At 51.0% G+C, this 25,249-nt stretch overlaps 12 protein-coding genes across 12 annotated transcripts; 8 read left to right on the top strand and 4 right to left on the bottom strand.

The window, feature by feature from the left end:
- Positions 1–687: 687 nt before the first annotated feature.
- HO173_009237 (uncharacterized protein) lies at positions 688–1,360 on the top strand (the record flags this gene model as incomplete). The annotated part of the gene is made up of 2 exons (XM_037311128.1): positions 688–937; positions 1,098–1,360. The coding sequence occupies 2 exons, from the start codon at positions 688–690 to the stop codon at positions 1,358–1,360; spliced, it is 513 nt and encodes a 170-aa protein (XP_037161995.1).
- A 4,665-nt stretch (positions 1,361–6,025) lies between these two features.
- On the bottom strand, positions 6,026–6,283 carry HO173_009236 (uncharacterized protein; the record flags this gene model as incomplete). Its single annotated transcript, XM_037311127.1, has 1 exon — positions 6,026–6,283. One exon carries the CDS (start codon positions 6,281–6,283, stop codon positions 6,026–6,028), a length of 258 nt encoding a protein of 85 aa, XP_037161994.1.
- A 61-nt stretch (positions 6,284–6,344) lies between these two features.
- Positions 6,345–6,797, bottom strand: HO173_009235 (uncharacterized protein; the record flags this gene model as incomplete). The annotated part of the gene is made up of 2 exons (XM_037311126.1): positions 6,345–6,502; positions 6,560–6,797. The coding sequence occupies 2 exons, from the start codon at positions 6,795–6,797 to the stop codon at positions 6,345–6,347; spliced, it is 396 nt and encodes a 131-aa protein (XP_037161993.1).
- A 988-nt stretch (positions 6,798–7,785) lies between these two features.
- On the top strand, positions 7,786–9,177 carry HO173_009234 (uncharacterized protein; the record flags this gene model as incomplete). Its single annotated transcript, XM_037311125.1, has 2 exons — positions 7,786–8,239; positions 8,300–9,177. The coding sequence occupies 2 exons, from the start codon at positions 7,786–7,788 to the stop codon at positions 9,175–9,177; spliced, it is 1,332 nt and encodes a 443-aa protein (XP_037161992.1).
- Positions 9,178–9,944: 767 nt separating this feature from the next.
- On the top strand, positions 9,945–12,572 carry HO173_009233 (uncharacterized protein; the record flags this gene model as incomplete). The annotated part of the gene is made up of 2 exons (XM_037311124.1): positions 9,945–9,950; positions 9,996–12,572. 2 exons carry the CDS (start codon positions 9,945–9,947, stop codon positions 12,570–12,572), a joined length of 2,583 nt encoding a protein of 860 aa, XP_037161991.1.
- Positions 12,573–12,801: 229 nt separating this feature from the next.
- HO173_009232 (uncharacterized protein) lies at positions 12,802–13,604 on the top strand (the record flags this gene model as incomplete). The annotated part of the gene is made up of 2 exons (XM_037311123.1): positions 12,802–12,948; positions 12,999–13,604. The coding sequence occupies 2 exons, from the start codon at positions 12,802–12,804 to the stop codon at positions 13,602–13,604; spliced, it is 753 nt and encodes a 250-aa protein (XP_037161990.1).
- A 201-nt stretch (positions 13,605–13,805) lies between these two features.
- HO173_009231 (uncharacterized protein) lies at positions 13,806–14,787 on the top strand (the record flags this gene model as incomplete). The annotated part of the gene is made up of 2 exons (XM_037311122.1): positions 13,806–13,849; positions 13,899–14,787. The coding sequence occupies 2 exons, from the start codon at positions 13,806–13,808 to the stop codon at positions 14,785–14,787; spliced, it is 933 nt and encodes a 310-aa protein (XP_037161989.1).
- Positions 14,788–15,240: 453 nt separating this feature from the next.
- On the top strand, positions 15,241–16,444 carry HO173_009230 (uncharacterized protein; the record flags this gene model as incomplete). The annotated part of the gene is made up of 3 exons (XM_037311121.1): positions 15,241–15,462; positions 15,554–15,987; positions 16,072–16,444. 3 exons carry the CDS (start codon positions 15,241–15,243, stop codon positions 16,442–16,444), a joined length of 1,029 nt encoding a protein of 342 aa, XP_037161988.1.
- A 341-nt stretch (positions 16,445–16,785) lies between these two features.
- HO173_009229 (uncharacterized protein) lies at positions 16,786–18,402 on the bottom strand (the record flags this gene model as incomplete). The annotated part of the gene is made up of 1 exon (XM_037311120.1): positions 16,786–18,402. The coding sequence occupies one exon, from the start codon at positions 18,400–18,402 to the stop codon at positions 16,786–16,788; it is 1,617 nt and encodes a 538-aa protein (XP_037161987.1).
- A 192-nt stretch (positions 18,403–18,594) lies between these two features.
- On the top strand, positions 18,595–19,443 carry HO173_009228 (uncharacterized protein; the record flags this gene model as incomplete). The annotated part of the gene is made up of 2 exons (XM_037311119.1): positions 18,595–19,016; positions 19,119–19,443. The coding sequence occupies 2 exons, from the start codon at positions 18,595–18,597 to the stop codon at positions 19,441–19,443; spliced, it is 747 nt and encodes a 248-aa protein (XP_037161986.1).
- Positions 19,444–19,638: 195 nt separating this feature from the next.
- On the bottom strand, positions 19,639–23,056 carry HO173_009227 (uncharacterized protein; the record flags this gene model as incomplete). Its single annotated transcript, XM_037311118.1, has 3 exons — positions 19,639–20,187; positions 20,238–22,913; positions 22,976–23,056. The coding sequence occupies 3 exons, from the start codon at positions 23,054–23,056 to the stop codon at positions 19,639–19,641; spliced, it is 3,306 nt and encodes a 1,101-aa protein (XP_037161985.1).
- Positions 23,057–23,315: 259 nt separating this feature from the next.
- HO173_009226 (uncharacterized protein) lies at positions 23,316–24,132 on the top strand (the record flags this gene model as incomplete). The annotated part of the gene is made up of 4 exons (XM_037311117.1): positions 23,316–23,472; positions 23,537–23,595; positions 23,659–23,777; positions 23,838–24,132. The coding sequence occupies 4 exons, from the start codon at positions 23,316–23,318 to the stop codon at positions 24,130–24,132; spliced, it is 630 nt and encodes a 209-aa protein (XP_037161984.1).
- Positions 24,133–25,249: the final 1,117 nt, after the last annotated feature.

Here is a 25,249-nt window from a genome sequence, read left to right as displayed (position 1 = left end):
TAAAATACTAGCCGCCAGCCCTACAAGGAAGGCCTGTGCTCTGTCCAAGCTTGCACGTGCAATGCTTTCTCTTTGGGGCAAGTTGCGGGGGAGGTCAGTGGGCGTGTCAGTAGGTCAAAGCTCGAGATCGGCGTGGCGGAGAAGTATGGATGCCGGACGTGTTTAGGCTAGTCCCAACAGTGTTATCAGTTCCTATAATTGTTGATCGCTGATGGGCTATGGAGGGGGGGGAGAAGATGTATGCTTTTGGCCCCATCGTGGAACAGATGTCAGTGGTAGCACACAGCGTCATAGTCCAATCCCCACCCGTCACCGTATTGCATATCAGCGGGCTAGGTTCGATCAGATAGCAGAAACGCCCAATTAGTACAGAAGGCACGCATTAGCGATGGGGTATTCGGCTGCCGTGTAGACCACCGCTGCGGGGAGTTCCCGGAGATCTGGGGTAGACGCTTCGGCCGCAATATTCTTGATGCCTAGTCCCGGAGTCTGCCAATCAGGTCACGGCCGCTATACTTCTCTTCCGGTCACAAGACACCAACCCTCCGCGAGTGAGGCGAAAAGTTCCCTCACGTGTTTCAACGGAAAGCCCGTTGCGTCATGTCATCGTCAGGCGACGGCCATGGCTTCAACAGGCAATATCTCTTCTGATCGCCTTTCCGACATTGGGATCGGCAATTGTCGACGATGTGTTGCGGCACCACGCGGCAGATCAAGGTTGCTGTTATTATAGGAGTCTCGAATGACTGCTTAGATCGTTCTTCTTCGGAAATGCTCGAAGGGTCTGGGACTTTCGGGAACGGTTTCCGGACTCGTGGATTGAGGCTTATACGCCAGAAGCTCTCAAGCCAGAGCCGCAGGAGCGCCGAGGCTCTCTTGGATGCCGGATCGTCGAGGATGACAATACAAAGCGTCAGCCCACAGGGATGGTCTAAGAGTAGGTTAGGCTTCATCAGTCCCCAATTGGGAGCCTGATTTCTTCCAGCGCGGTCGCAAGGGATCAGCAATTTCTTTCCACCTACTGAACACTCAAAGTCCTGATTCGATCCCCCAGATCAGGAGGTTCTCTCTGCCCCGGCTTAACCCTCGAACGCCAGTTTCGATCCTCAGATGGGGTATCTTTACCACAGCTAAACACGCGAACGCCAGATCCCATACCTGTACCAGGGTTCTCTTCCAGCGGACGATTATCTCGACTCCAGAGTCGACCTCCAAAAATGATCCATTTGTCTATGCTGGCTATATATCCTCATATACACTTGCCCACACCTCAATTCTAGACCCTTCAATCCCTCCTGCCCTGTGTTCCTCTATGAACCGCCCTCAATATCAAAGCAACTCCGGTCGCGCTTGGGCATAATCGGAGACTTCGATAGGATCGCGGGTCGGTCCTCCGAGTCAGATGGTTCAGGAAGCAGAGTTACGAACTCAGCCAGCATTACAAAAGCGTTGGCCCTTTGGGTACCACGAACCTCCCGATTGCCAGGTATCATACATCAGGGCGTTACAGGACTCCGGGCCCTTCTCTCCCGAAAGCGCCTGAAAGATCGCACCGTCTATCAAAAGCGTAAATTTGCCTATGACGTTTAAGACTCTCGCATGGACATGGTTCCGACGTATAGAAGGCGGCCTCCGAGTAGTCTGCTGGGGTGAAGAAGTCTCGAAAATGGTAGCTGTAGCCTAGCTCGGCTCTATCGAAGTCGTTGGTGCTCATCATCATCCAATTGAGCACTCCCTCCAACTGCACTAGCTCGAGCACGTCCATTGACATGATCATCTTGTAGGGCGGTGATCGAGGTACTAGCGTAGCCAATGTCCAGCCCCGGTGGTATGCCTTGATGAAGTCGCGTCGTGTAGTGGGGGTGATGGCGGCCTCTGCTGAGGATTGGCCGGAGACAAATTTCACGAAAATTGACAGGGCTTTGTCCGCGTTGCTTCCCCTGTTTATGATGACCCGGGTTTTCGCAATGGCAATGTCGCGCTTGTCGCCGCGAAGAATGGTCTCTCTGACTTCGATGGAGGCGGAGAGATATTTGTAGACTTGATGGGTACATTCGATGCTTTGTTGAAGGATGGCGTAGGAAATCTGGTCTATGTCTTGTTCCCTGACCGCTTGGAAGTTGGAACTTGTGAGATGTTTTGCTGAGGTTTTTCGCGGAGGCAAAGTCTTCGATAGAACGAAAGACCTGGCTGATGAGCTCGGGGGGCAGGTCGGTGATTGAGGCTGTAGGCAATGTGTGTTTTGGGAATCCTAGGTAGTGTTAATCTCGATCTTCGTCAGTGATTATTTGAAGGTCTCTAGAGGAACTGATCACGAAGCGAAATTGGAGTTGTGCTTGAGATGCAATCGGTGCGAGTATACAGTTTGGGTAGATGTTGCTATGTTGAGGGGCTGAAATCTTTGAAATGGAAAGAGAAAAGTTTCTGTCATGAGAGATAGAAAAGTAAGTCTGTCACACTTATGAGCCCCGGCATTGACAGTGCTGAGATGGTGTTGAACTTTGTTGCGTGGAGAAAAGAATAGCTACCTAGATGTTCTCCTGAAGTAACAAGAGGAGTATCTGCACGGAACCTGAGGCGTGGCATAGCCTCAAGCTGACGTTAAGAATCTTGTTCGATCGACCAGATTGTGACGTTAAGAATGTTCAGGCGCGGTCTGAGGTTTGAAGCCTTGAGAATAAGTTTGAACGTATTATTTGCTGTAACATTCCCGCCAAGATTCAAACCCCTTTTATTGCCCTAGATTAGCAACCTGATGCAGGTTACCGAGGCAAATGAAGCAATCAATCAAGGTACTACATCAAAGCTAGAGTTGTTCTATTTAAATATCTCAAGAGCGGTTTGGCCCAGGGGAAAATCAGTAAGACTACACGAGCCAGCACCAAATTGTGGGCTGCAGATCTGTATGGCGGGATCGTGCTTCGTCTTAGCTCTTGCGTTCCATGACCGATATCCGCCTGCGAAAGGAAAGAAATTCTCAGAGCGATATCTATCTAGGGTCGCATTTTTTTATCAGTTCACTAGTCAATAAATGGGTCTAGACAATCTCAGTATTGCTAAGCTCCAATTCAGATCAAACATGGAAGCAGAAACGGCGATGCGTCAATACATCATATATTTTCAGAGATTTCTGAGTCCAGCTCGTGAAGATGGTGAAGGGGTGCGGAAAAAGGATGCCACGAATCAAGGAAGCAAACGCCGCAAGTCCTGGCCGAAAAGGTTATGAGGTATTTATGCAAGTGGACTCATCTGTCCTGTCTTGCTTCTGGCGGGGTTTGCGATTCCAGCTCTCTCGCGTGTTGCCAGAGCGACCTCATCATAGGGCAACACATGGAGCCTGTGTTCTTTGAGTGTTGCAAGAGATCCCCATCACTACAACATATCCCACCCGAAACCCCCAGCGATGCGTACGCAATTCGCCAATTTATTACAGAGGCGTCTGGTCCGGAAACGACATATCTCAAATCCATCAGGGTAGCCGATTCGGCGACTTGCATTTACAGGATTCTATCTAGCCAGAAATGTGTGTCGGCAGCGTACGCTTGGTACGTTTCAGCGTCTCCCCAGTTCCTCGACGGTCGCATCCGCGAGCTTCCGCAATGTCTTGAAGTTTCATTTCTTGAGACCATCTGCGAAGAAGATCTTCTCCGTTAGATTTACCTGCATATCGTCAAGCCGTGGATCGTGCAAGAAGCTGTGTCCTGTGCAAACATAAGGATCATGTATGGAAAACTCAATTTCTGCTGGAGGTGCTTCCGTCGGCTTTTGGAATCATGGAATGACGGATGTTCCATAACATATTTGAATGGAACCGGTGGTACTTTCGAGCAAAGACGAGAGAAGCTTTCCCGCGGACCTTCGCGAACATCTTCAAACGTAAACGACAAGCGAATAACACCCCGGGAGTTGATGTCGTTGCTCTGGATCCGGCGTGGGTCACGATCTCTGACTTTCCTATAAGGCTGTAGACAAATTATATGGCGTGCTCGCTCTCGCTAAAGATGTAGAAGAGTATGAAGTACCAGACTACAACAGGGCTGCGCGAGACGTATACAGTTGTTTCGCAGTCACGACTCTATCTAAAGGGCCAGGCGAGATGAATGAGCTTCTTGCCGAAGCTGGACTGCAAAATTAGGGGCCCGAATTGTGTTCTGAATCTCTGTCGTGGGCGCCAGACTGGACTCGTCCTCCGAAGATGATTTTCGCCGAATCATTCTATGGTGTTATTTGACGATGGACTTGCCTTGCCGGATGCAGAGGGAGAGAAAACGTCTTTGTCCTTTCAAGTCGACGTGCAGCACTAGGATGACACCCCACTACTTTCGGTGAAGGATCAATTCCTGGATACCATTACCGATCTGGGACCCATCGGAGACAGCACTGAGGAGAGCTGCCTTCTAGAGTGGGTTACGGCTTCGGAGAAAATCCTCCCAACATATTTGGAGTTGGGCAAGCAGATGCCAAGACTATCAGTCATTACCATGTGGTCCGTGCATATGACACGCCTGAAACAAAGTGCTATTGACTAGATGGCAATTCGCCTTCGCCGTTCCAAAGAACCTATCAGCTTCAAACAAGGAGTCGGATCTAAAGCGTCGCTGACCGCACGATGTGCAGAATTTTCCTTGATTCGCTCTCGTGGGCAAGACATCGGAAGGGTAGAGATCCAATAAGACAGTGTAACACTTCTGAGAAGAGGGGCGGTGAAGCTTCCAGAGTTTCAGGTACTGTCGTGTTAAGGCAAAGTATTGTTAACACTTCTGGACAGGAGTAACATATACCCTCTCCCTTTTTCTCTTTCTCTTTCTCTTCTCTTGGTGTTTTGTCTTCTCAAAGCAATTAGCTTCATCAAGGTTAAAGAAACCCTCCTTAATCCTTGACTAGCACAGGCATCTTAACAACCCTCTACATCTTCATCAGAGCTAGACTGCAACTGGTGGGTAGATTCGCACCTCGCTTCAAGACGGGTTACGAATAATCTTAACGATATCCAGATCTTAAAGTCATGTCTCAGCACGATCTCAGCAGCGGCGAGGCCTTCGACGAGACAGCCGTGTCTCAACAAAATACGAGCAACACCGAGGCCTTTCACGAGATCGGTAAGTCATAAGCAAAGGTGTCTTGAAGTCCCTAGATGCTGAATCTTGAAATCCAGACCACGATATCCAAGACTCGCACAATGACACCACCAGTCTCCCAACGCCTATCTCATCCAGTTGGGAATGGTCCTGGAGGTGCCATTTTTGCAGTGCCATAAACAGATCATACCACAGCTATTGCCGAGAGGCCGGTTGCCAACACGTAAGATGCGATTCGTGTCTATTGTTTGAAGGGTAATGTCCCATAGGAACGGTCTTGTGATTTTTCATGTTCCCTGGCATTACGGACTTCAAGGAATTGCGAGGAAGGCATTGGCTGGTAGATCTGCTCGGATTCAATTGCAGTTGCTTTGCTGAGTCGACCCCTTGAGAGGGTTTGGAAACCCATGCCACTGCTTGAGCCGGTGCTTGGGAAGTCATGCTTTGCTTAAAAAGTCATTCTTTGCTCAGAAGCTCAGGCCTTTGTTAATAAACTCATGCTTTGCTCAGACATTCATGCCTTGGCGTACAAAATCTTGCATAACGTATGCCAATCTTTACCTCAGTTCAAGCTATCGCCGGGCGCAATCATCGACGCTCAAATAAACTCCACGGCATTCAGTTCTCAAGGCTAACATCTCTCTTTCACAATATCTGGTTTTGAGGGTAAAATACTAACTCAGAATAAAAAGTTTGGTATACAAAAACTCTACTACATACTTTTGCCATTCTACGGTGCACGGAAGCTACTGCCGCAATACCAGGCGAACGAAGTCGATCTCAACTAAGTCGTAGTCAATTGGCAGTCAACACGGCCTGCTCCCCTAAGTTATAAGGCTTCTGCTTGTGTAGCAAGAAGTAAAAGGCTGCAAGGCCTTTGCACGCTAGGCTCAATCGGCATATGCGGGCTGGAAGTTTGCCAACAGGTGGGGGTATTCATTAAAGGCTCAAGAAGATCGAGCCTGCGAGTCGACAATTCGATCAAGTCTTCGCTTCTCCAGCTCCGTGTGGAGTTCCATCTCCTTCCTGGCGAGCTCTTTCTTCTCGGCCATCTTCATATGCGCTAGCAAAGGCTTTTCTGACACGCTGTTCAGATTATCGTAGATCGCCCTGATGATGGCGTCGGTACCCTCGAACGCCAGTCTACGGACATCTGCCATGACTTTGACCTTCACTGTGCACTGCTTGGTCTGTGAGTCTGTCATGGGAAGTCCGAGCTGGTCGCCTGCGATCTGTCAATCGCGAGTACACAGCCGGAAGATGTTGTCACGGTACTGAGATCGTGATTTGATCACATTCCAGCCCGTCGATCCGCTCGCTAAGTGCACGTTGCGCTGCACATCGAAGTCTGGGATTGATGATCTCGTACGTTGCAGGGTTTGCGAGGATGGCCTTGGCGTGGATGCCAGCCTCGTGGGTGAAGGCTATGGTGTTCTCGCTTAGCAATTACTCGATGCAAGACAGTAACGTCAAAAACCTACCACAGGAGCTCTTGACAGGATTATTGAAGGGAACGTTGAGTTCAATCGCAGAAGTTACCAGATCCCTAACACGCTTGAGCTTAGTCAGATCGTACTCGCGGTTTATGGTAAGCATGCGAGCGCCCGCTTCAAGGGCAGAGAACGCGTTGGCAATTGCGCAATCTGTATAATTGTGAAAGTGGCATTCAACTTCACACTGCACCACTCCACGCAGAGATCTCCTGCTAGTCATCAGCATGTTGTTGGTCACAGCGGGCAGAGATACCCACACTAGATCACAAACCTCACGCGTTGTAGCAACGCCTACTGTGTCTGCTGTTCCGACGTGGTTGCAAAGGCTAACGAAAATGATACTCCTTGTTGACCCAGACTTACGCTCGTGACGCCGACCTTATCAACAAGGGAATGGATGCTTAAGACGTCGGCAAGGCTGTTACGGAAGCTATCCTCGGTACTGAAACGGATCTCCAAGCCCTTATTCTTCACAAATCAATTGAAGCATTAAGACATGTTCATTCTATAGAATCTTATCAATGACCTCAATGGCTGTTTTGGCGGTATACGCAATATCCTTTCCATGCGAATGCTCCATGAGGTACTATGATGTCCACATCCGAATGGCATAAGCAATCGAGTATCGATGATCAGCCTTTCCTTACAGCAAAAGACTTACAACTACATCCACTCCGTCCACACCTCTTTCCACACCAATACGGGCATTGTGCATGCCCGCAATCCTAAATTGGCAATGATCTCGCAGTCTCTTCGCGACTGCTCCGAGCTCACGGGACTGGTGAGCTCAAGGCACTCTACCCAAAAGTCATCTAAAGCACGCCTTTCCAACGTTAGCTGCTTGCAAGGGAAAAAGGAGCGACAAAGAAAAGGGTGGTCAGAGTCACGTACGCGATCTTGACCTTGTTGTCTGTGTCCAAAAAGGCGTGCGAATTGCTCTCCCTCTGGTTGCGTAGACTCTATGATTCTAAAATTGGGGACATTTGACAAGTAATCGCTCACCGATCGTCAGGCCGATCGTGCTTGGTGAGGATGGGGACTGAGAGCTGGCTGTCGAGACTGAGGACGAATCTGGTGGCGACATGGCAAACCCAAACGGCGTCGTCGAATAGATAGCGGTAGCGTAGGTGAAGCCAGGACCTTTCGGTTCTCGATATTGTGAGAATGTGAGGATATCGTCGAGCTGTTATGTAAGGCAATTTCTTATGTGCAGCATGCAGAGTCATTTGAAGCCAACTCATCCGACATCGGATCTGCCTAAAGCGGCCACACACAGGGGGCAGATTTTTGTCCGGGTCGCCCTGCATTGCCAAGCGCCCAGGTCAAACCGCGACGACATCCTCTCCCAACGTCATGCGGGGAAAGAGCATTCCCAAAACTTCTCCAGCAAGAAAGATGGTGCCCTCAAGGCTGCAATTATGCCCTCCACGAATCCTACTTATAACATCGCCTCCATCCCCGGCGACGGCATTGGTCCTGAAGTCATCAGTGCTGCCATCACGGTCCTCCAAAAGCTCGCCTCCACCCTAGGAACCTTCGCGTTCCGGTTCGATCATTTACCCTGGAGCAGTGAACAATACAAAGCGCATGGCCGCTACATTCCGGACGGTGGGTTGGAAGAGCTAAGGAAGTACGATGCCATCTTGTTCGGCTCTGTAGGAGATCCTGGTTCGGCCTTCCTCAACCTGCATCTCAGTCCAAGCCAATGTTGAACTTTTCTACGTGCAGATGTACCAGATCACATCTCGCTCACCGGCCTCCGCCTAACCGTTATTCGTCACCTTCACCACTACGCCAACCTCCGACCCACCCGCCTCCTGCGCGGTTGCTCCTCTCCTCTCGCTGCACTCTCCGCCAACCCTTCCCTTCTAGATTGGGTCATAGTCCGCGAAAATAGCGAGGGAGAGTATTCAGGTCAAGGCGGACGCACACACGTGGGTACACCATGGGAAGTAGCTACCGAAGTAGCGATCTTCACCCGACATGGCGTGGAGAGGATAATGAGGTTTGCTTTTGAGACGGCGCGGGAGCGGGGAAGGAAGAAGGGAAAGCGGGGTAAACTGTGTGTGGTGACCAAGTCGAATGCTCAAATCCATGGTCTCGTTCTTTGGGATGAAGTCGCCGCTGTGGTTTCCAAAGACTTCCCAGACGTGGAATGGGAGAAAATGCTCGTCGATGCCATGACCGTCCGTATGACTCTACATCCGGAGACCTTGGATACAATGGTCGCCACGAATCTTCATGCAGACATCCTGAGCGATCTGGCGGCTGCTCTAGCCGGTAGTATCGGCATAGCGCCAACGAGCAATCTCGATCCCACAAGAGCGAATCCAAGTATGTTTGAGCCTATCCACGGGAGTGCGTTCGAAATAGTTGGCAAGGGTGTTGCGAATCCAATTGGAGCGATTTGGACCGCGGCCGAAATGTTGAGATGGTTGGGGGAAGAGGAAGCTGCTGATGTGTTGATGAAGAGTATGGAGAACGTAATCGAGAAAGGGTGTAGGACAGTGGATCTTGGGGGCGATGCGAGGACCGAGGACGTTACAAGCGAAATCTGTAGGGATATTGAAAGTGGCCTAGGCCAGGATGTGAAGTTCTCTGAATGAAAGACGGTATCAATACATGCTCCGCGAAGCCTGCTTATGTCTTTTGCATTTCATTGAGCCTCTATGCTCCTGCCAAGCGTACTGAGTGTACAGGCGTGACTTCCTTGCAGGCATTTGCAGCTAGCTAAATGTGCAATAGCTTCCCCTTGTTGAATATATCCTGCACACCTTCCTCATAGATATACGCCGCTAGTCCAAGACTAGCTACCCGGAAGAGATCGGACGTCGGCATCAGATTGCTCCGACCTCTCCAGATCTCTCGAGCTTCTGAGAACACTTTTCATCCGCCATGCTGAAGCATTCGTCTTTTCATACAGGCTCCTTTCCTTGAGTTGAGTGCCTTATTAGAGTCGCCGAGATGTGAGTTCAGGCGCGTCTAGAATTCTAGACGACTAAAGTTAACCAGTCTCGCAGGCCGCCTCTCGTCAGGAACCCCCAGATACAGTCCGCCACACTCCTCAACCCTCTGCCACTATTCTTGCATCTATATGTCTGGCCATTTTTGGCAATATGGCCTGTCTTCTTCGCCTTCTATCTATCCGAGGAGCGATACAACACCTACATAAATGGGTCTGAATGGACATTTGTTTGGGCGGGCTCGATAGTCACACTGCAATCTTTGACCTGGCTTACGACTAAATGGAATGTCAACATTGACGCTCTGTTTACATCGATTAAAGCTAAGGCGGTGCGAGACGCCTCGCTGATCAAGGTCATTCCTGTTACAAATGCTGGATCGGCGGAGGTTTGCAAGTTACTCAGGGACAATGTCAGTAATGCAGCAAGCGTATGACATGAACTAGACTGATTGGGAATAGATTGGCGGAAAGCAGAACGTATCGTTCCTCTTCCAGAAGCGCCGGTTCCTCTACAATGCCGAAGAGAACAGCTTTGCGCCTATGTCCTACGAGATAGATAAAGAGCCGAGACCAGCCATCAGGACGTTCCAAGAATCGCAAGGCCTCCTAACACGCGAAGAGTTCGATCGGGTCCAACAACATTATGGTGATAATACATTCGACATCCCAGTACCAACATTTACAGAGCTGTGGAAGGAGCACGCTGTGGCACCCTTCTTCATCTTCCAGATGTTCTGCGTGGGGCTCTGGCTGTTGGACGACTACTGGTACTACTCACTTTTTACATTGGTTATGCTGGTTGGATTTGAGAGCACCGTAGTTTGGCAAAGACAAAGAACGCTGAACGAGTTTCGCGGGATGAGCATACAACCGTACCCTCTCTGGGTCTACAGGCAGAACAAGTGGGAATTGGACTCAAGTGACAAGCTTCTTCCCGGAGATCTGGTGTCTGTGGATCGGACGAAAGAGGATAGCGGAGTCGCCTGTGACATGCTCTTGGTCGAAGGCACCGCAATTGTAAATGAAGCTATGCTGTCTGGGGAAAGTACGCCGCTGCTCAAAGATTCCGTTCAGCTTCGTCCTGGTGATGCGCCAATTGATCCGGAGGGCCTTGACAAGAATGCTTTCCTCTACGGCGGTACCAAGGTTTTGCAGGTCACTCATGGTAACGCCAGCGAAGATGCACCGGAGACCGTCCCTACCTTGGCTTCTGGAGTTGAGCCTCCACCAGACAAGGGAGCAATGGCTATCGTTGTGAAGACTGGTTTTGAGACGAGCCAGGGAAGCTTGGTCCGTACGATGATTTACTCAACCGAGCGAGTCTCAGCCAACAACGTGGAAGCTCTGTTGTTCATTCTGTTCTTGCTCATCTTTGCAATCGCCGCATCATGGTATGTCTGGGTTGAGGGTGTTGCCCAGGATCGGAAACGCTCGAAGCTGTTGCTCGACTGCGTCCTGATCATCACAAGCGTAGTCCCGCCAGAGCTTCCCATGGAGCTTAGTCTCGCAGTCAATACCAGTCTTGCAGCCCTAAGTAAATACGCCATTTTCTGTACCGAGCCATTCCGGATACCTTTCGCTGGAAGAGTCGACATTGCTTGCTTCGACAAGACCGGTACCTTGACTGGGGAAGACTTAGTTGTGGATGGCATCGCAGGGCTATCGCTGGGTGATAAGAACGCGAAGACCGAGAAAGACGGCGCTCACAGCAAGTTGACTTCTGTGCTCGAGGCTGGCCAGCAGACGACGCTTGTTCTTGCGACTGCTCATGCTTTGGTAAAGTTGGATGAGGGAGAAGTTGTTGGGGATCCAATGGAAAAGGCCACTCTGACCTCGCTTGGCTGGACACTTGGTCGCAATGATACTCTCCATGGCAGATCGACAGCAATTGGCAAGGGAAACACAAGCGGCGGCGAAATTGTACAAATTAAGCGACGCTTCCAATTCTCCTCGTCTTTGAAACGGCAAAGCTCTGTGGCAACTGTACTCACCACAGACCGAGCAACCGGTAGGAAAGTTCGGGGTACATTTGTTGGCGTGAAGGGAGCGCCAGAGACAATTCGTACAATGCTTACCACAGTACCACCAAATTATGAGGAGACGTTTAAGTTCTTCACAAGGAATGGAGGACGAGTACTAGCCCTAGGGTATCGATATCTCTCCGCAGACGCGGAGCTCGGCCAGAAAAAGATCAACGACTTGAAGCGGGAGGAAGTAGAAGCAGATCTGACTTTTGCTGGCTTCCTAGTACTCCAGTGCCCTCTTAAAGAAGACGCGATGCGGGCTGTTCGGATGCTCAACGAGAGCAGTCATCGTTGCGTCATGATCACTGGTGACAACCCTCTGACCGCGGTGCATGTCGCTCGCCAAGTTGAGATTATCGATCGGGACGTCCTCATCCTTGATGCTCCCGAGCACGATGATAGCGGTAAGAAGCTTGTGTGGCGAAGCGTTGACGATAAGATCAATATCCCTGTCGACCCTAGCAAACCTTTGGATGAGAAGATCGTGAACAAGAAAGATCTTTGCGTTACTGGTTATGCTTTGTCAAAGTACAAGAACGAGGCCGCTCTTCCTCAATTGCTCCGGCACACATGGGTCTACGCTCGAGTCTCGCCGAAGCAAAAAGAAGATATTCTGCTTGGCCTGAAGGATGCTGGCTACACCACGCTTATGTGTGGTGATGGTACGAACGACGTGGGAGCTTTGAAGCAAGCTCACATAGGTGTGGCCCTCCTTAACGGCTCGCAGGACGACCTGAACCGAATAGCGGAGCATTACAGAACTACTAAGATGAAAGAGATCTATGAAAAGCAAGTCGGCATCATGAAGCGATTCAACCAGCCTCCACCACCTGTCCCGATACAAGTTGCCCATCTTTATCCTCCTGGGCCGATTAATCCTCATTACGAGAAAGCAATGCAACAACAAGCGGAGAGAAAAGGAGCTGCTGGAGGTGTGGCAGCCAACGCGCCTGCTGCAGAGAAGAAAGAAATCCCTGAAACCACCGCTCCACCCCCCACAGGCAAATGGTAACCTCACACCTGAGCAAAAGAAGCAACAAAAAGCGGCACAGCAGGCAGCCGGTCTTGCTGACAAATTCACAGCTTCGATGATGGAGCAGGAGCTTGATGAGAGTGAGCCTCCTAGGATCAAGCTTGGTGATGCATCTGTGGCAGCTCCCTTTACGAGCAAGCTTGCAAACGTGATTGCCATTCCAAACATCATCCGACAAGGGCGCTGTACGTTGGTGGCAACAATACAGATGTACAAGATTCTGGCGCTCAATTGCTTGATCAGTGCTTACAGCTTGAGTGTATTGTACTTGGAAGGCATCAAGTTCGGAGACGGCCAGGTGACGATCAGCGGCATGCTCATGAGCGTCTGCTTTCTCTCTATCTCACGAGCCAAGGTATGATTCGAGTTTCCTACCACAAGAACGTCTACTAATGCGTCTCCCAGTCTGTCGAAGGCCTCTCCAAAGAACGTCCCCAACCCAACATCTTCAATCCATACATCATCGGCTCCGTTCTCGGCCAATTCGCCATCCACATTGTCACCCTCATCTACCTCTCTAATTACGTTCAGAGTATCGAGCCCCGAGCCGAGAAGATCGACCTCGAAGGCGAATTCGAACCCTCTCTGCTCAACAGCGCCGTTTATCTGCTCCAACTCATCCAGCAAATCTCTACCTTTGCTATCAACTATCAAGGTCGCCCCTTCCGAGAAGGTATCAGCGAGAACCGCGGCATGTATTGGGGCCTTATTCTCGTGTCTGGTGTAGCTTTCTCTTGCTCGACGGAGTTCATCCCTGAGATCAACGAGAGGCTGAAACTCGTGCCCTTCAGCACGGAGTTCAAGTTCATCATGACCGGTCTTATGGTCGTTGACTTCGTGGGTTGTTACGTCATCGAAGTCGTGCTGAAGTATCTGTACAGTGATTTCCGACCGAAGGATATTGCAGTGAGGAGGGACGATCAATTGAGGGCGGAGGATTCGCGGAAGGCCAAGGAGGCTTATGAGAAAATAGAGGACGACAAGAAGATCGTGAGTAATGGGGTTGCATAGTTAGAATAGAACTTTGGGGTATTTTAGATCAATTTTTTGTGTATTTGGAAGGAACACAGCCCGTGTCTTGTCTGTCGAGTGAACATTTGATGCCACGTCTTGGCGCACTAAGGGACGCGCTTGGTGTTCGCCCTTTCCTTCATCACATATATCTCATCTAATTTGGCACCAACTCTGTGGCATCGACCGCAACTCACAGCCATGGCAGCGGCAAGCGGCCCGGCACAAGAGGAATACATCTGGAAGTGAGCAACACTATTTCGAAAAGAACAAGATCTTACTGACTTCGAGCAGCGATGACACGCCGTCCGGGTTCCTCAAGCTCTCTGCTGAAATTCGAAACAAGGTCTACTACCTGACGCTGGTGACGGGCTCTGTGACAGTCAAAGATGTGCATCCTGAAGAATGGCAGGCCGACAAGGAAGCCGGCCATGCTACTCGTTCCTCCTACAAGACCAAAGACCACGACGGTGACATGTGCTCCCATGCGAACGACTACCCCCAGTCAAAGCGCTGCACCTTCAAGGGCGAGCAGTGGAAGAACGCTAAGGTCTCGTACACTCTACGGAGAGAGTCCTACCTGACGCCACCTACCATTGCCATGCTGGCACTCAATCACCAAATTCGAGCGGAAGCCATCCCAGTCTTCTACGGGGGGAATGAAATCCGCTTCAACAGTATGAGTGCAGTTCTTCCATTCGTACGAGATCGATCCGAGCTTTCTCTGCAGTCAATGCAATATTTCCATCTCGACATCGGAATCACTGCCTACAAATGCCAGGCAAGCCGACAAGAGGGCTGGGCTCGAATCTTCGCAGAACTTCCCAGATTGGGGCCCCTTAACCTCCAGAAGCTCACTATGCGCATCTACGACCCCGAATGCCGCTACGCCTGGAAGCTCAAGCTTGATACCAAGATGCAACGCTGGGTGCACGAAATGGCCAAGAGCATCACAAACTTGGACATGCTCGGGGTGACGTTCGACTTCAGCGTCCTGGGAGAGCTGACATCCGACGAAATGGTGAAGGAGTATAGTCCGACCCAGGAGTTGCTGTGGGAATTTCTGGCCCCAAAGATGCTGAAGAAAGTTGGGGATGAGCCCCATGACGCGCACTCGCTACTGAAGCGTCGTATCCGTGATGACTTGCATGAGGATTCTTATGAGGATGAGGTCGGTTTTTAAGCGGAGCGGGCCAAGTAACTTGATGTCATGTATCGCCGGCTTTGTGTGTTGAGATCAAGATTTGTAATGGCTGTTTTGAGCTTCTACGAGGAGGAATATTGCAGCGCAAAGCTCAATGTGCTGTTCAATGTATGCTGAGCGGGTAAGAGCGAAAGTTGGTGGCACTTGCTTGGCTAGGAGATTGTACCATCGCTTGCCAAGTCAAAAATACTCAATGTAGACAAACTTGTTCCTGTTCACTTGCAATGACTACTTTGACACAGTACAATTTATTTTATACTGATGGTGCTACCTTTTACTAACAACATCTTCCCTATTTTGGAAGCACAAATGATGCAATAACGCATTCGTATGCCCCCTCTCCGCCTTGTTACAATCCAGTCTTTTCGACGACTATCAAACACCCATAGCCCGCACGCTTTTCGCACCCTATCCACCAAGCGACGGACCAACATGGCTCCACCAGTCCAACTATCCCAGATACCAACCCTTTCAGACCTCTACAAGAACGGAACACTCCAACCCTCCACCCCCGACCCCACAGACACTCCCCTCCCCACCCCATCAGCAACGCTGAACGCCAAAGTCTCTCTAATCCGCACCTCGATCACAAACCTCGCCACCACATGCATCGTCAATGCTGCAAACACATCTCTACTGGGCGGAGGCGGCGTCGTAAGTCTACCGACTGCCCCACGCCTCACTTTCCCACGCTGCCTTCAAACAGCCCTTTGCCAAACTTAGCTAACAGTTCCCTTCCTTCCAGGACGGCGCCATCCACTCCGCCGCCGGGCCCTCCCTGCTCAGCGAATGCCGCCTTCTGAACGGATGCCCCACCGGCTCCGCCAAGATAACCTCCGCGCACGCCCTCCCCTCTTCCTACATCATCCACGCCGTGGGTCCCATATACCACCGGCATAGGAAAGCCGCCGACAAGCTACGGAGCTGCTATCGAACCAGTCTAGAACTAGCCCTCGAAAAAGGGAAGGAAGAAGGGCAAGATGCGAGTATTGCGTTTAGCTGTTTGAGCACGGGGGTGTATGGGTATCCGAGTGGGGAGGCGGCGGAGGTGGCTGGGCGGGAAGTGAGGAGGTTTCTGGAAGAGTTGGAGGAGGGGAGGGAGAAGGAGGGCGGGTTGGAGAGGGTTGTATTTTGTATATTTGAGGCGAAGGACGAGAGGGCTTATGGGGAGTGGTTGCCGTACGTCATGTCCCATATCCACTGGAACGGAGTCCAGAGTGAAGGAGAAATGCGAATGAACCCTGCTGATACGGGAATTTGTAGCAAGATCTTCCCGCCCACACCAGAGGACCTCTCAGCCAAAGAAGAACCCGCAGAGTCGGAAAGCCTTCCAGCAAAGCCGGCAGCTGAGGAAGCTCCAGCAGTAAGCAAAGATACCAGCACCGGCGCACCCCAAGCCAGAAAGCTCAAAACCTCCACAGAAGATCTAGGCAAGGACGACTGGGAGGCTGTCGAGAAGCCAAACGAGGCGACCTCGGATGAAGCAGCGGATATGAGCGAGGAAGGCGAAAAGGTGGAGGCTGTAGAATTTGGTGGGAGTGACGGAGAGAAGGTTGGAAAGTCCATTGAGGAGCAGAAAGGGGAATCCAAAACGGATGCTGTACAGTCGGAGAATATGCTGGCGAAGGATTGGTGAGAGTTTTTTTGATAGAGACTACGAGTTTGTAGGGTTTATTGAACAAGATGCATACGAAGTGCCTTTGCTCCTACGGTTCTGGTTACGGATATCATGAGACGAATTTTGAGACAGCATAATTAGCTGAAAGATGGACTCGAATAAGCATGGAGCATAAATTAGTTCTGGTCAAGCTCAATAAAGAGCACAAATGCGTGAGGGAGGTCTTTTTAACGGGGTGAACGACAAGGTTCCACGATGGTTCAGAAACAAGAAATTCGCCATACTGGAAATCATGACCTACTCAATGTCGACCCAGGGGAAAGGGGAGAAGTCAGTGAGTGTCATCCCGACTCTCTTCCTCATCCTGACGCAGCATCAGCCTGGCCAATTGGGCTTCGGGTCCCATCATTGCTGCCGCGTGCGGAAATGTTAGAGTCATAGCTAGGATATCGTTCCTTAGGTTGCTCGACGATATCGTTCACCTCGTCATATCTACCCCCACTCCGCGTAAGTTGGTCCAAGAGCCATTGCCCTACGCTGTCACCTTGCTCCTTTTTCTTCCCTGCCCAATCCACCACAGCGGGATTAGCCCGATCGATGCCCGAGAGTTTCGCCCATAGGAGGCGTCTGACGATGTTCCTTCGACATCCACGTTCGATGACTGCGAGTTTCAGATGTTCGGTATCCGGCTCGATACCCACGGTCCTGCGCTTCGTTGAATATCTTATCCAATCTGAGAAATCATCCTCAAGGTTCACAGCGAATTCTAACTCGCTGAGACCTGGCTGGAAGTAATCATCCTCGTGGCCTTCCATGTCTCCAATTACCAACAAGTCGACAGCTCGACAATTGTCTTCTCTGATCGCTTCCATCAATCCATTCTTTGCTATCTTCCTGTACGCCTTCTTATCCGGACTAAGTTTGGCGCCACCCTCAATCAATACCTGGAGGAAGGACAGCTGATTTTCGGTCCACGGCCCGTGGAGCAGCTTGACGGGTATGTTAGGGTGAAAGTCACACCATAGGCATCTCCACTTGCGACGAGTCGTTTGTATCATTCTGGAGTCGTTCTCGCATTTCAGCCAGGTCCGGAGGAAGACCACTCCATTTCGGGGATCTATGCCAACGCTGACCCGGGGTGTACCATCACGGGGGCCCCAGCTACAAGTCCCGAGCGATGGCGTAATGCTTACATCCTTGATACCATATCCTGTATGGTCTTCATTTGGTATCCATCCCCTGGTGTCGACACCTAGACGTTGGTATCCGCGATCAAAATTCTCATCACTGTCCGTATCACCTGACTCCAGTTCTTCCGGTACTTCTTTTTCTTCCCCGTTGGCCTCGATATTGGCTCCTTCCTCCCTCCCTTTTCGGAAATTCTCTCTCTTAATTTTCAACTCGTCTTCAGTGTACTCGCAAACATCCAAATTCTCCTCACACCGGATTCCGAGATGGACTTTGAGGGCGAACACCTCGTGTACGAAGTCCCTGACCACCGAATCCTTGACTGGCGCTCCGCCATGCCATGGCACCTTGACCGCATTGTACGGTTGCTCCTTCACGGGCAACTCCTCCTGCCAAGGGAGATTCTGGACTCGAAACTCCCGTAGTAGGGTCCTAACAACAAACGTTTCCATGCACAACTTTAAGAAGTCCCACGTCATCCACCGGCATGCTAAGATCCTGGACTGTAGCTTCCCAATCTCAATCTCTGTTTCCATACAAGTATCGCCCGCATCTCCGGCCTGAAGGATTTCCGACAATTCTGCATAATCCTCTGCATCGAACGCACCGCTGTGATTCGGGAAGACCTTCCAAACCACTACCATCTTGGTACGGGTCGAGGACAAGGCCGTGCCGAGGTGCGAGGATGCTAATGGAAGGTTAACGTTGAGGGATTGGAGGAAGATTTGCTCCAGTAGCTCTGTAGGAAGGCTTTTGAGGCTCGACTGTTTGGGGTTGGCGGGCGTCATTATCGCTATGTCGGAGTATCACGGGCGTGGTGTCCTGATGACTAGAATATAGAGGACTGGATTTACACTGAATTGGGAAAAGAGTGAGAGGACGAAGTCGATATGCATTCGATACCGAGGTCGCGTCGCGCGGCAATTCGCGCTACCTGCTCGAGTCACGTGATATGGTTCGAGATCTCGCCGCTGCCCACGATGGCACCAATTGCACTCTTCACATCCATGCCTACTCTTCTCCGCCCTCTCCGACCCATATCCCACCTCCGAAATGCCGCCCGCCACCTCTCCGTCCCCTCACGCCCCCATCGCCCTCCCCGCTCCCAACCCACCGGTCCTCCAATCCCAAATACACACCCCACAGCTACCCCGACCCCAACAACCCTGCCACGACCCCGCACCGCCCGCACCACCCTCAGCGTCCTCGTCTTCTTCGCATCCTGGTTCCCCGCCTTCTCCTTCCTCACCAATAACGTCTTCTGCATCATGAGCGTGACCGGGCCATCCATGTCTCCGTTCCTGAACGCAGATTACAACAGCAGTATGGCGAGCGATCGGGTATGGGTGAACATGTGGAGGGCGGGGGAAGGGGTGGAGAGGGGAATGGTGGTCGTGTATCGGTACATTTACCCGTTCGACGGAGGCTTCGAGATTATTGGGGGGGGGGAGCCGGAGACGGGATGAGAGAGTAGAGGCAGGGGCTGACGAGTGTGCTGCAACAGGTCCCCGGCGAACCCCGAACGATTCGTCGTCAAGCGCATCATAGGCCTCGAAGGCGATACTGTCGTCACTAAACCTCCGTACCCGTTCACGCAAGAAGATGTTCCCTTTGGCCATGTCTGGATGGAGGGCGATCAATTGGATGGTAACAAGACTATGGATAGTAACCGGGTCGGACCTGTGTCGAAGAGTTTGATAGTTGGGAGAGTGGAGGGAGTGGTTTGGCCATGGAGGAAGGCGGGGAGGATACGGTGGGAGGATTGGAAGGGGAGTGACAGGGTTATGGTAGGGAAAGGGACGGTGGAAGAGATTCAATTTTTTCATTGAGAGTCAAGGCAAGTGGAACCTCTTCAGTAAGCCAGCTCAGGAACTCGAACGTGTGTGGATGCCAAAGTATTGTAGCGGCTCCAAGAGGTATGTACCACCCCCAAACCCTGCCTTTTGAACTATACTCTAATAACCATAGCCCAGCTTCCCGACCACCAACGCCTCGCTAAGACAACATTCTGATGTACAGCGGCACTAACTCTTATCGATAACCCGAATATCCTCACCGACCTGCAAGCGATCAATCTCCATTCCGATACTCATGACCCAATGGTCACGCTCCGCCCTGCTCCGCGTCTTGAATACAATCGACCGACCAGGCATACCAAGCCTTGACACATACCGAAGCCGCTGCCTCGTTTTACCCGATTCCTGCTGCTCGTTTGCCTTGAATAATGATTTGCTCTGGGGCTGCCAGATGACGAAGGTAGTCATTGTATCCTCGTCCGTCGAAGTCCAGCCATCTTCAAGATACACTCGGGGAAGGGCATGATGGCCTGGGTGATTGCTGTCGAAGGTCTGGTTCTGGTAAAGAAGATCACCTTCTGTAACAAGGCCGCTGTAGATGTAGCAGTTCTTTAGATCAACTGCTGCTTGTCGTTCATGCTGGATATGTCTGACTTCCTTTCCAGTCCGCTCGCGAAGGGTTCCGTGGAAGATCAAAACCTGGCCATGGCAGAGAATCACCCCGCAGCGTTGAAAGGTTGAATGTCGCTTTGGCTTGCGGTACAATACTCCTGCCATCTGCGTTTAACGTTAGCGTGTTTTTTCATCTATAACATCAGAAAACGCACAGTGATAGCGCGGCAGCAGGATACACCGCACATGTTGAATAGCTTTGGAGAAGCCACTGATCTAGTGACCTCCCACTTTGAACCAAATTGACCGATGTAAGCTTCCGACTCTTCATCGACATCAAGTTGCTTCAGATTCATGGCCCGCACTGTTTTGTACAAATCCACGTCAGCAGCAAGGCGAACCTTCCAATACCGAACAAGTTTTCGAAGCCGATGTATCCACTCCTTCTTAGTTGTTTCATTGTAAGCCTGCAGCCTGATGACCAGCTTGTTCTTCATGACTAGCTCAAAGGTGCGATTGTCATCGAATTGATCAATTTTGCCGTCATCCTGCCCGGTGTCCTCCACTTCCTCGTGAAAGTCAACATCTTGTCCTTGGCCAACATTTTCGTCCGCTACGGAATTTCCCCGTTGCGCAATTTGAACCCGAACCACATGACTTAGGTTGATGTAACCCTCAGCTTGGAGCAGTGTGTTCATGTTGCGCTCAGCTTCCTTATATGCGTCCTCGTCATGGCGTGTTTTATTTGCTGTCGCTGCTTGGTGAAGCCATTCTATCTCGCCATCCTTGTTGGGGTAAGGATTGACGGCATAGATCAAAGGGGTGTTTTGAACGATCTCGCTTGCGCTCGGAACCTTCGCATTTCTTGACAACGAAAGCTTTGGTGGTGGTGGAGGCAACGCCTTTGCCGGTCTGCAATAGCATAAAAATTGGTTGTGAGTGGCAAAATACAACCTCTTGAAGTACATTTTCCCGAGCCTTCTAACATTGCCCTTCTGGGACGTAAGGCGTACTAGAAACCCCTCTACAGGCGCAGGCTCGTCCATAGCTTCTCCGCCTTTGGGCTTTATGTGTGTCAGGTAATGGTCCTTCGGTCTCAGCTCTAGCTCGTGTGTTCGCTCCATCGCCAATGTGCCATACATCTTCTGCTCGTTAGCACCATGCACCCATTCCAGACGATCATATCTTTTCCAAGCCAGGCCAATCTTCTCTTTCCCAAGCCATGCTTCGAGCACATTCGACCACTCAGGGTTGTTCTCCAACATCTTGAGAGATCGCTGTATGATATTACTAGCGGCCGCTTTTTCGGCTTCCATCGTCCTGTTCATCGCTGCTTCGTCCACATTATTCGCTTGTGCCGCATCAATCGATGTCTCCAATTCACCGAAGGGATTATCAAGCTGCAGGGTAACACTCAAGTCGGGCACGTTGACCTGCAGGGATGTGACACATTGCTCACCCAGACTGCGACGAATGAAAGTATACCATTCGACAGCACTAGCCGATGAGTGAGTTCGGAGAATGTACATCATCGTTCCTGCTCTCCATGGAACCCAGATCACCACCGTCTTATCGAGCGATGAGTAGAGATTCACGTGTGTGGTTTTACGAGCTAGCGGTATCTCGTGTGTTGAGCGCTTCTGTACGTGGGTCTCTTCTTTCGAGGGTATGACTCGCGTTTTATACAGCTGAATGGAGAATTCTGCATCATCCGTGGTGCTCTCTCTGCAGACAACCACGAATTCTCTCCACTTCTCAACTGTACGAGCTGACGTTTTCAAACTGTCGTTCTCATTGTAATCAGGCGGAAGCTCTTGCATAGTGGAATCTACCCGCACCAGCATCTTCTCCATCTTGACGATCTCTCCTGGGTGGGACCGGTCCTTTCGGAGTCGCTTCCATGCCCGCTGAGGACCAAATTTCCTTGAATCAAAAGTTGTCAGATTGTCTCTGCGTTCACCTTGATCGGCGAGGTCGAATCTGACCATGCCGCCTGCCGTTATTTGCTGTCCTTGCTCTCGACCAGCCCCACGACCTTGCGGCGGGTCTTTGGCTCCTATAACTGGAGATGTGCCACCAGAAGTGCCAGAGGGACCGTGAGGTATGAGTGCATCGGTCGAGTTGGGATTAGTGGCCTGGTTCACCATATCACCATTGCTTGACCTAGGGAACATGACGCTTCCAGGAGTCTCTGGAGACGAGCCTGGCTGAGGTTGGGCAGAATCGAAAGACTTGGTTGGCTTGTTGATCTCAATGTTTGTGATCTCTCCAATGGTTTTCCTTGGGGTCTGGTTCTCTTTCGCCGTTACGAAAGACGCAGCAGGCGGGCTTTTGAGTGGGCTTAGCGAAGGCATCATCGACTTGAAGGCTCTTCGCGGCCTTGTGGGGGCAGTGACGAAGGATGAGGTGCTAGACTTGTGTTTGGATTGGCTAGGGCTGAGTCTGTCCTTGAATGTCGGCCGCCGCTTCACTGGAGTATGAGGTTCCTCGTTGGGAGAATGCACTTCAGGACTGCCATGCCCGGTCTCTATGGCGGTAGATTGTGCTTCCAGCCGACTCATTCCATCTCCCCCCTCTTCGTGTTCGGTTTCTTGGTGCCCGTCTTCGCTTGGGTTGGTATTATCAGCCTCCTCTGGCTCCTCATCAACGTCCTCTGGCTGGGGGAAGCTGCGGCTAAACGTAGCGCTTGCCGACGGCCCATCAAGACCTGTAATTTGCCTCTGGTGGGATATGCCTGGCTTTGCTGAGAACGTTACAGCTCGCGAAGAGTAATCTGAAAGCAGGTATCGCGAGTACCACGATTTGCGGTGGCTCTTGAGCCATCCTTCCGGGATTGGGCCAATGAAGCAGCGGCGGGTTGTGAGGTGTACATGTTCGGCTGAGGCATGTTTCTGAATTCTTAAGTCAGTGCAACTTCTACATTTCTGTTGCCATCTCAGACGGTTACACATACCAAACGGAGAGCAGTATACGATCCAGGCTCCAAGTCATTACCAAGTGGGGTCCCAGGCTCCGTGGACTGGCTGGAAGTCATCTGCGCTGGAAAAGAACCCTCTCAAAGACTACCCCAAGCATCTCAAGCTTCCTCAAAAGGTAATACTAAGTACAAGAAATGAACATGTTCACATAGAATTCATGGAGCAGTTCCAAGCATCTCAACATCGATGCCAAGACCCATGACGCTTCGCCGACAGCCGCGCGCTTCTTGCCTGAGGCCAATCGTCCGACATCCGCTTCCATCTTGGATTACTTACTTTAATTACTGGACCATCAAAGTCCTTCACACTCAAATCATGGCTGTACCGCACAATGTACCTTTCCCGTCAGGCGGGACTTGGTTCGATACGCTCCATAAAACATTCGACGACGTCCCTGTCCAAGCCAATAACGACAATGCCATCCCCACCAGCGACTTCCTTGAAGCAGCGGAGTCCCTCACAACGCTTTTTGGTGAGCTAGCACCTCCTGAGCTACTTTCATTCCGTTGAAAAGTGCCAGGCTTACAAATGGGCAGATGTGCTAGGCTCAATGGCATTCACACCCGTCAAGAATGACATGATCGGCAATATCAAGGTCTCAACTCCTCTCCGCGCTGCACCCTCTCATCCCAGAGAATTTTCGACTGACTGGTACAAGAAAGTCCGCGACCGACAGCTAGCCACCCCCGCTGATTCAGAAACACTTCAATCTCTTGTCACCAATGAGCTCAAGACGAAGAAGCACACCGCAGCGGAAGGTCTGCTCTGGCTTGTCCGGTTCGTCCAATCTTTGTACCCTGAACCTAATAACGAGCCTCAACTGACAACGTACTCCAGCGCTCTCGATTTCACCTCGCAGGGTATTCGCAGCAACCTCCAAAATCCCTCCGACGAGCTCTCCGCCTCCTTCCGCACAGCTTACGGCAATACGCTGAAACCTCATCACTCCTTCATGGTGAAACCGATCTTTAGCGCAGCCATGTCAGCAACGCCGTATCGAAAGGACTTCTATGCCAAGTTGGGAGATGATCAGGCCAAGGTGGATGAGGCGGCGGGGAAGTGGTTAGAGGCGCTAGAGAAGCAGGTGTCAATACTTAAACAATTTCAGGCGAGGAAGGAGGCCAAATGGTAAAGTGTGCGACTAGGGCAATTGATGTGGGATCGAGTCGCTGCAGGGTCACGAACGTGCTATGTATGACTAGATTATAGACGATATGGACGCATAGATGAAAAACAACAGCGGCCAGTAGACGTCAGTTGGTACAATCGAATCGTCGAGAGCTGGATGAATACATCTAAGCTACCCATCAAGTCAGTTCACAGTATTGAGAAGAGCGTCATTCATCACGCTAGATTGAGCATCTCTTGGCATTGGCATTACGATTGAACCGATGTTCCAACCTATCATTGATGCCCACCTCCATCAAAGATAAGCGATAACAAGTCCTTATCTCCGATGTCGCGCTCGGTTGCGCAGCCACCCATGCACAATGCACCATCCATGCAATAAGAGATCGCTGAGGCCCACCAAGCTCCTTCGAGGCGCGTGGGAGATACGCTGGCCACAGCCAAGGAGGTAAATTTTCCCTTCCACAAACACAGACGCTCCTCGATATATATCAACTATCTTCGGGCATCGCAGATAAAAGTAGGTGAACATTTTTTGACTCCTTGGTTTGGCGATGTGCGTCTCTAATTGATAGGAATACCCTCTACTTGGCGAGAGACTAACGTTCAATGAGCGTTGGCATCGAGATAGTATTTATACCCACTGGACCCAACGTTTCAAAGAGATGCGACGATAGCTTATTATCTCAGGGCAGCTTTAATATAACGACCCCAAGGCTGCAATGGACCCCATTTTCTGCCTTCGGCTTCGCCAGCAATATTTGCCAACTCTGACACCTCGGCGGCAGATCAGTATCACGCGGCCTCGAAGTGTACAGATCCGCCGATGGCGCCTCTTTTATCAAGAGCGAGTTGCCGTCCATCGCCGATGACGTTGCAGGATTCTGTAGCACGAAAGTTTTCTGCGGACTGGAGATCTCGTGCTGACGTCAGTCCAACGTTTTGTATTGAACAGGGACACGGTGCTCAATGTTCGATGTGGTTCCGTGCAGAGGGATAGATGGGTTGGGAGGAGAAGACGTAGTTAGAAGAATTGCGAGTTCAGAATTGACTGTGTTGAAAATGTCGATTTGACCTTGTGTCTGAAGCGGAAGAAGAGGAATGAATGTATTGAGAAAAGA

Source organism: Letharia columbiana, assembly GCF_014066305.1.
Source record: "Letharia columbiana isolate WasteWater2 chromosome Unknown Sc0000038_s0, whole genome shotgun sequence".
Taxonomy (NCBI): domain Eukaryota; kingdom Fungi; phylum Ascomycota; class Lecanoromycetes; order Lecanorales; family Parmeliaceae; genus Letharia; species Letharia columbiana.
The sequence above is the reverse complement of the archived record's forward strand: the minus strand, read 5'-3'. Positions and strand labels throughout refer to the sequence as shown.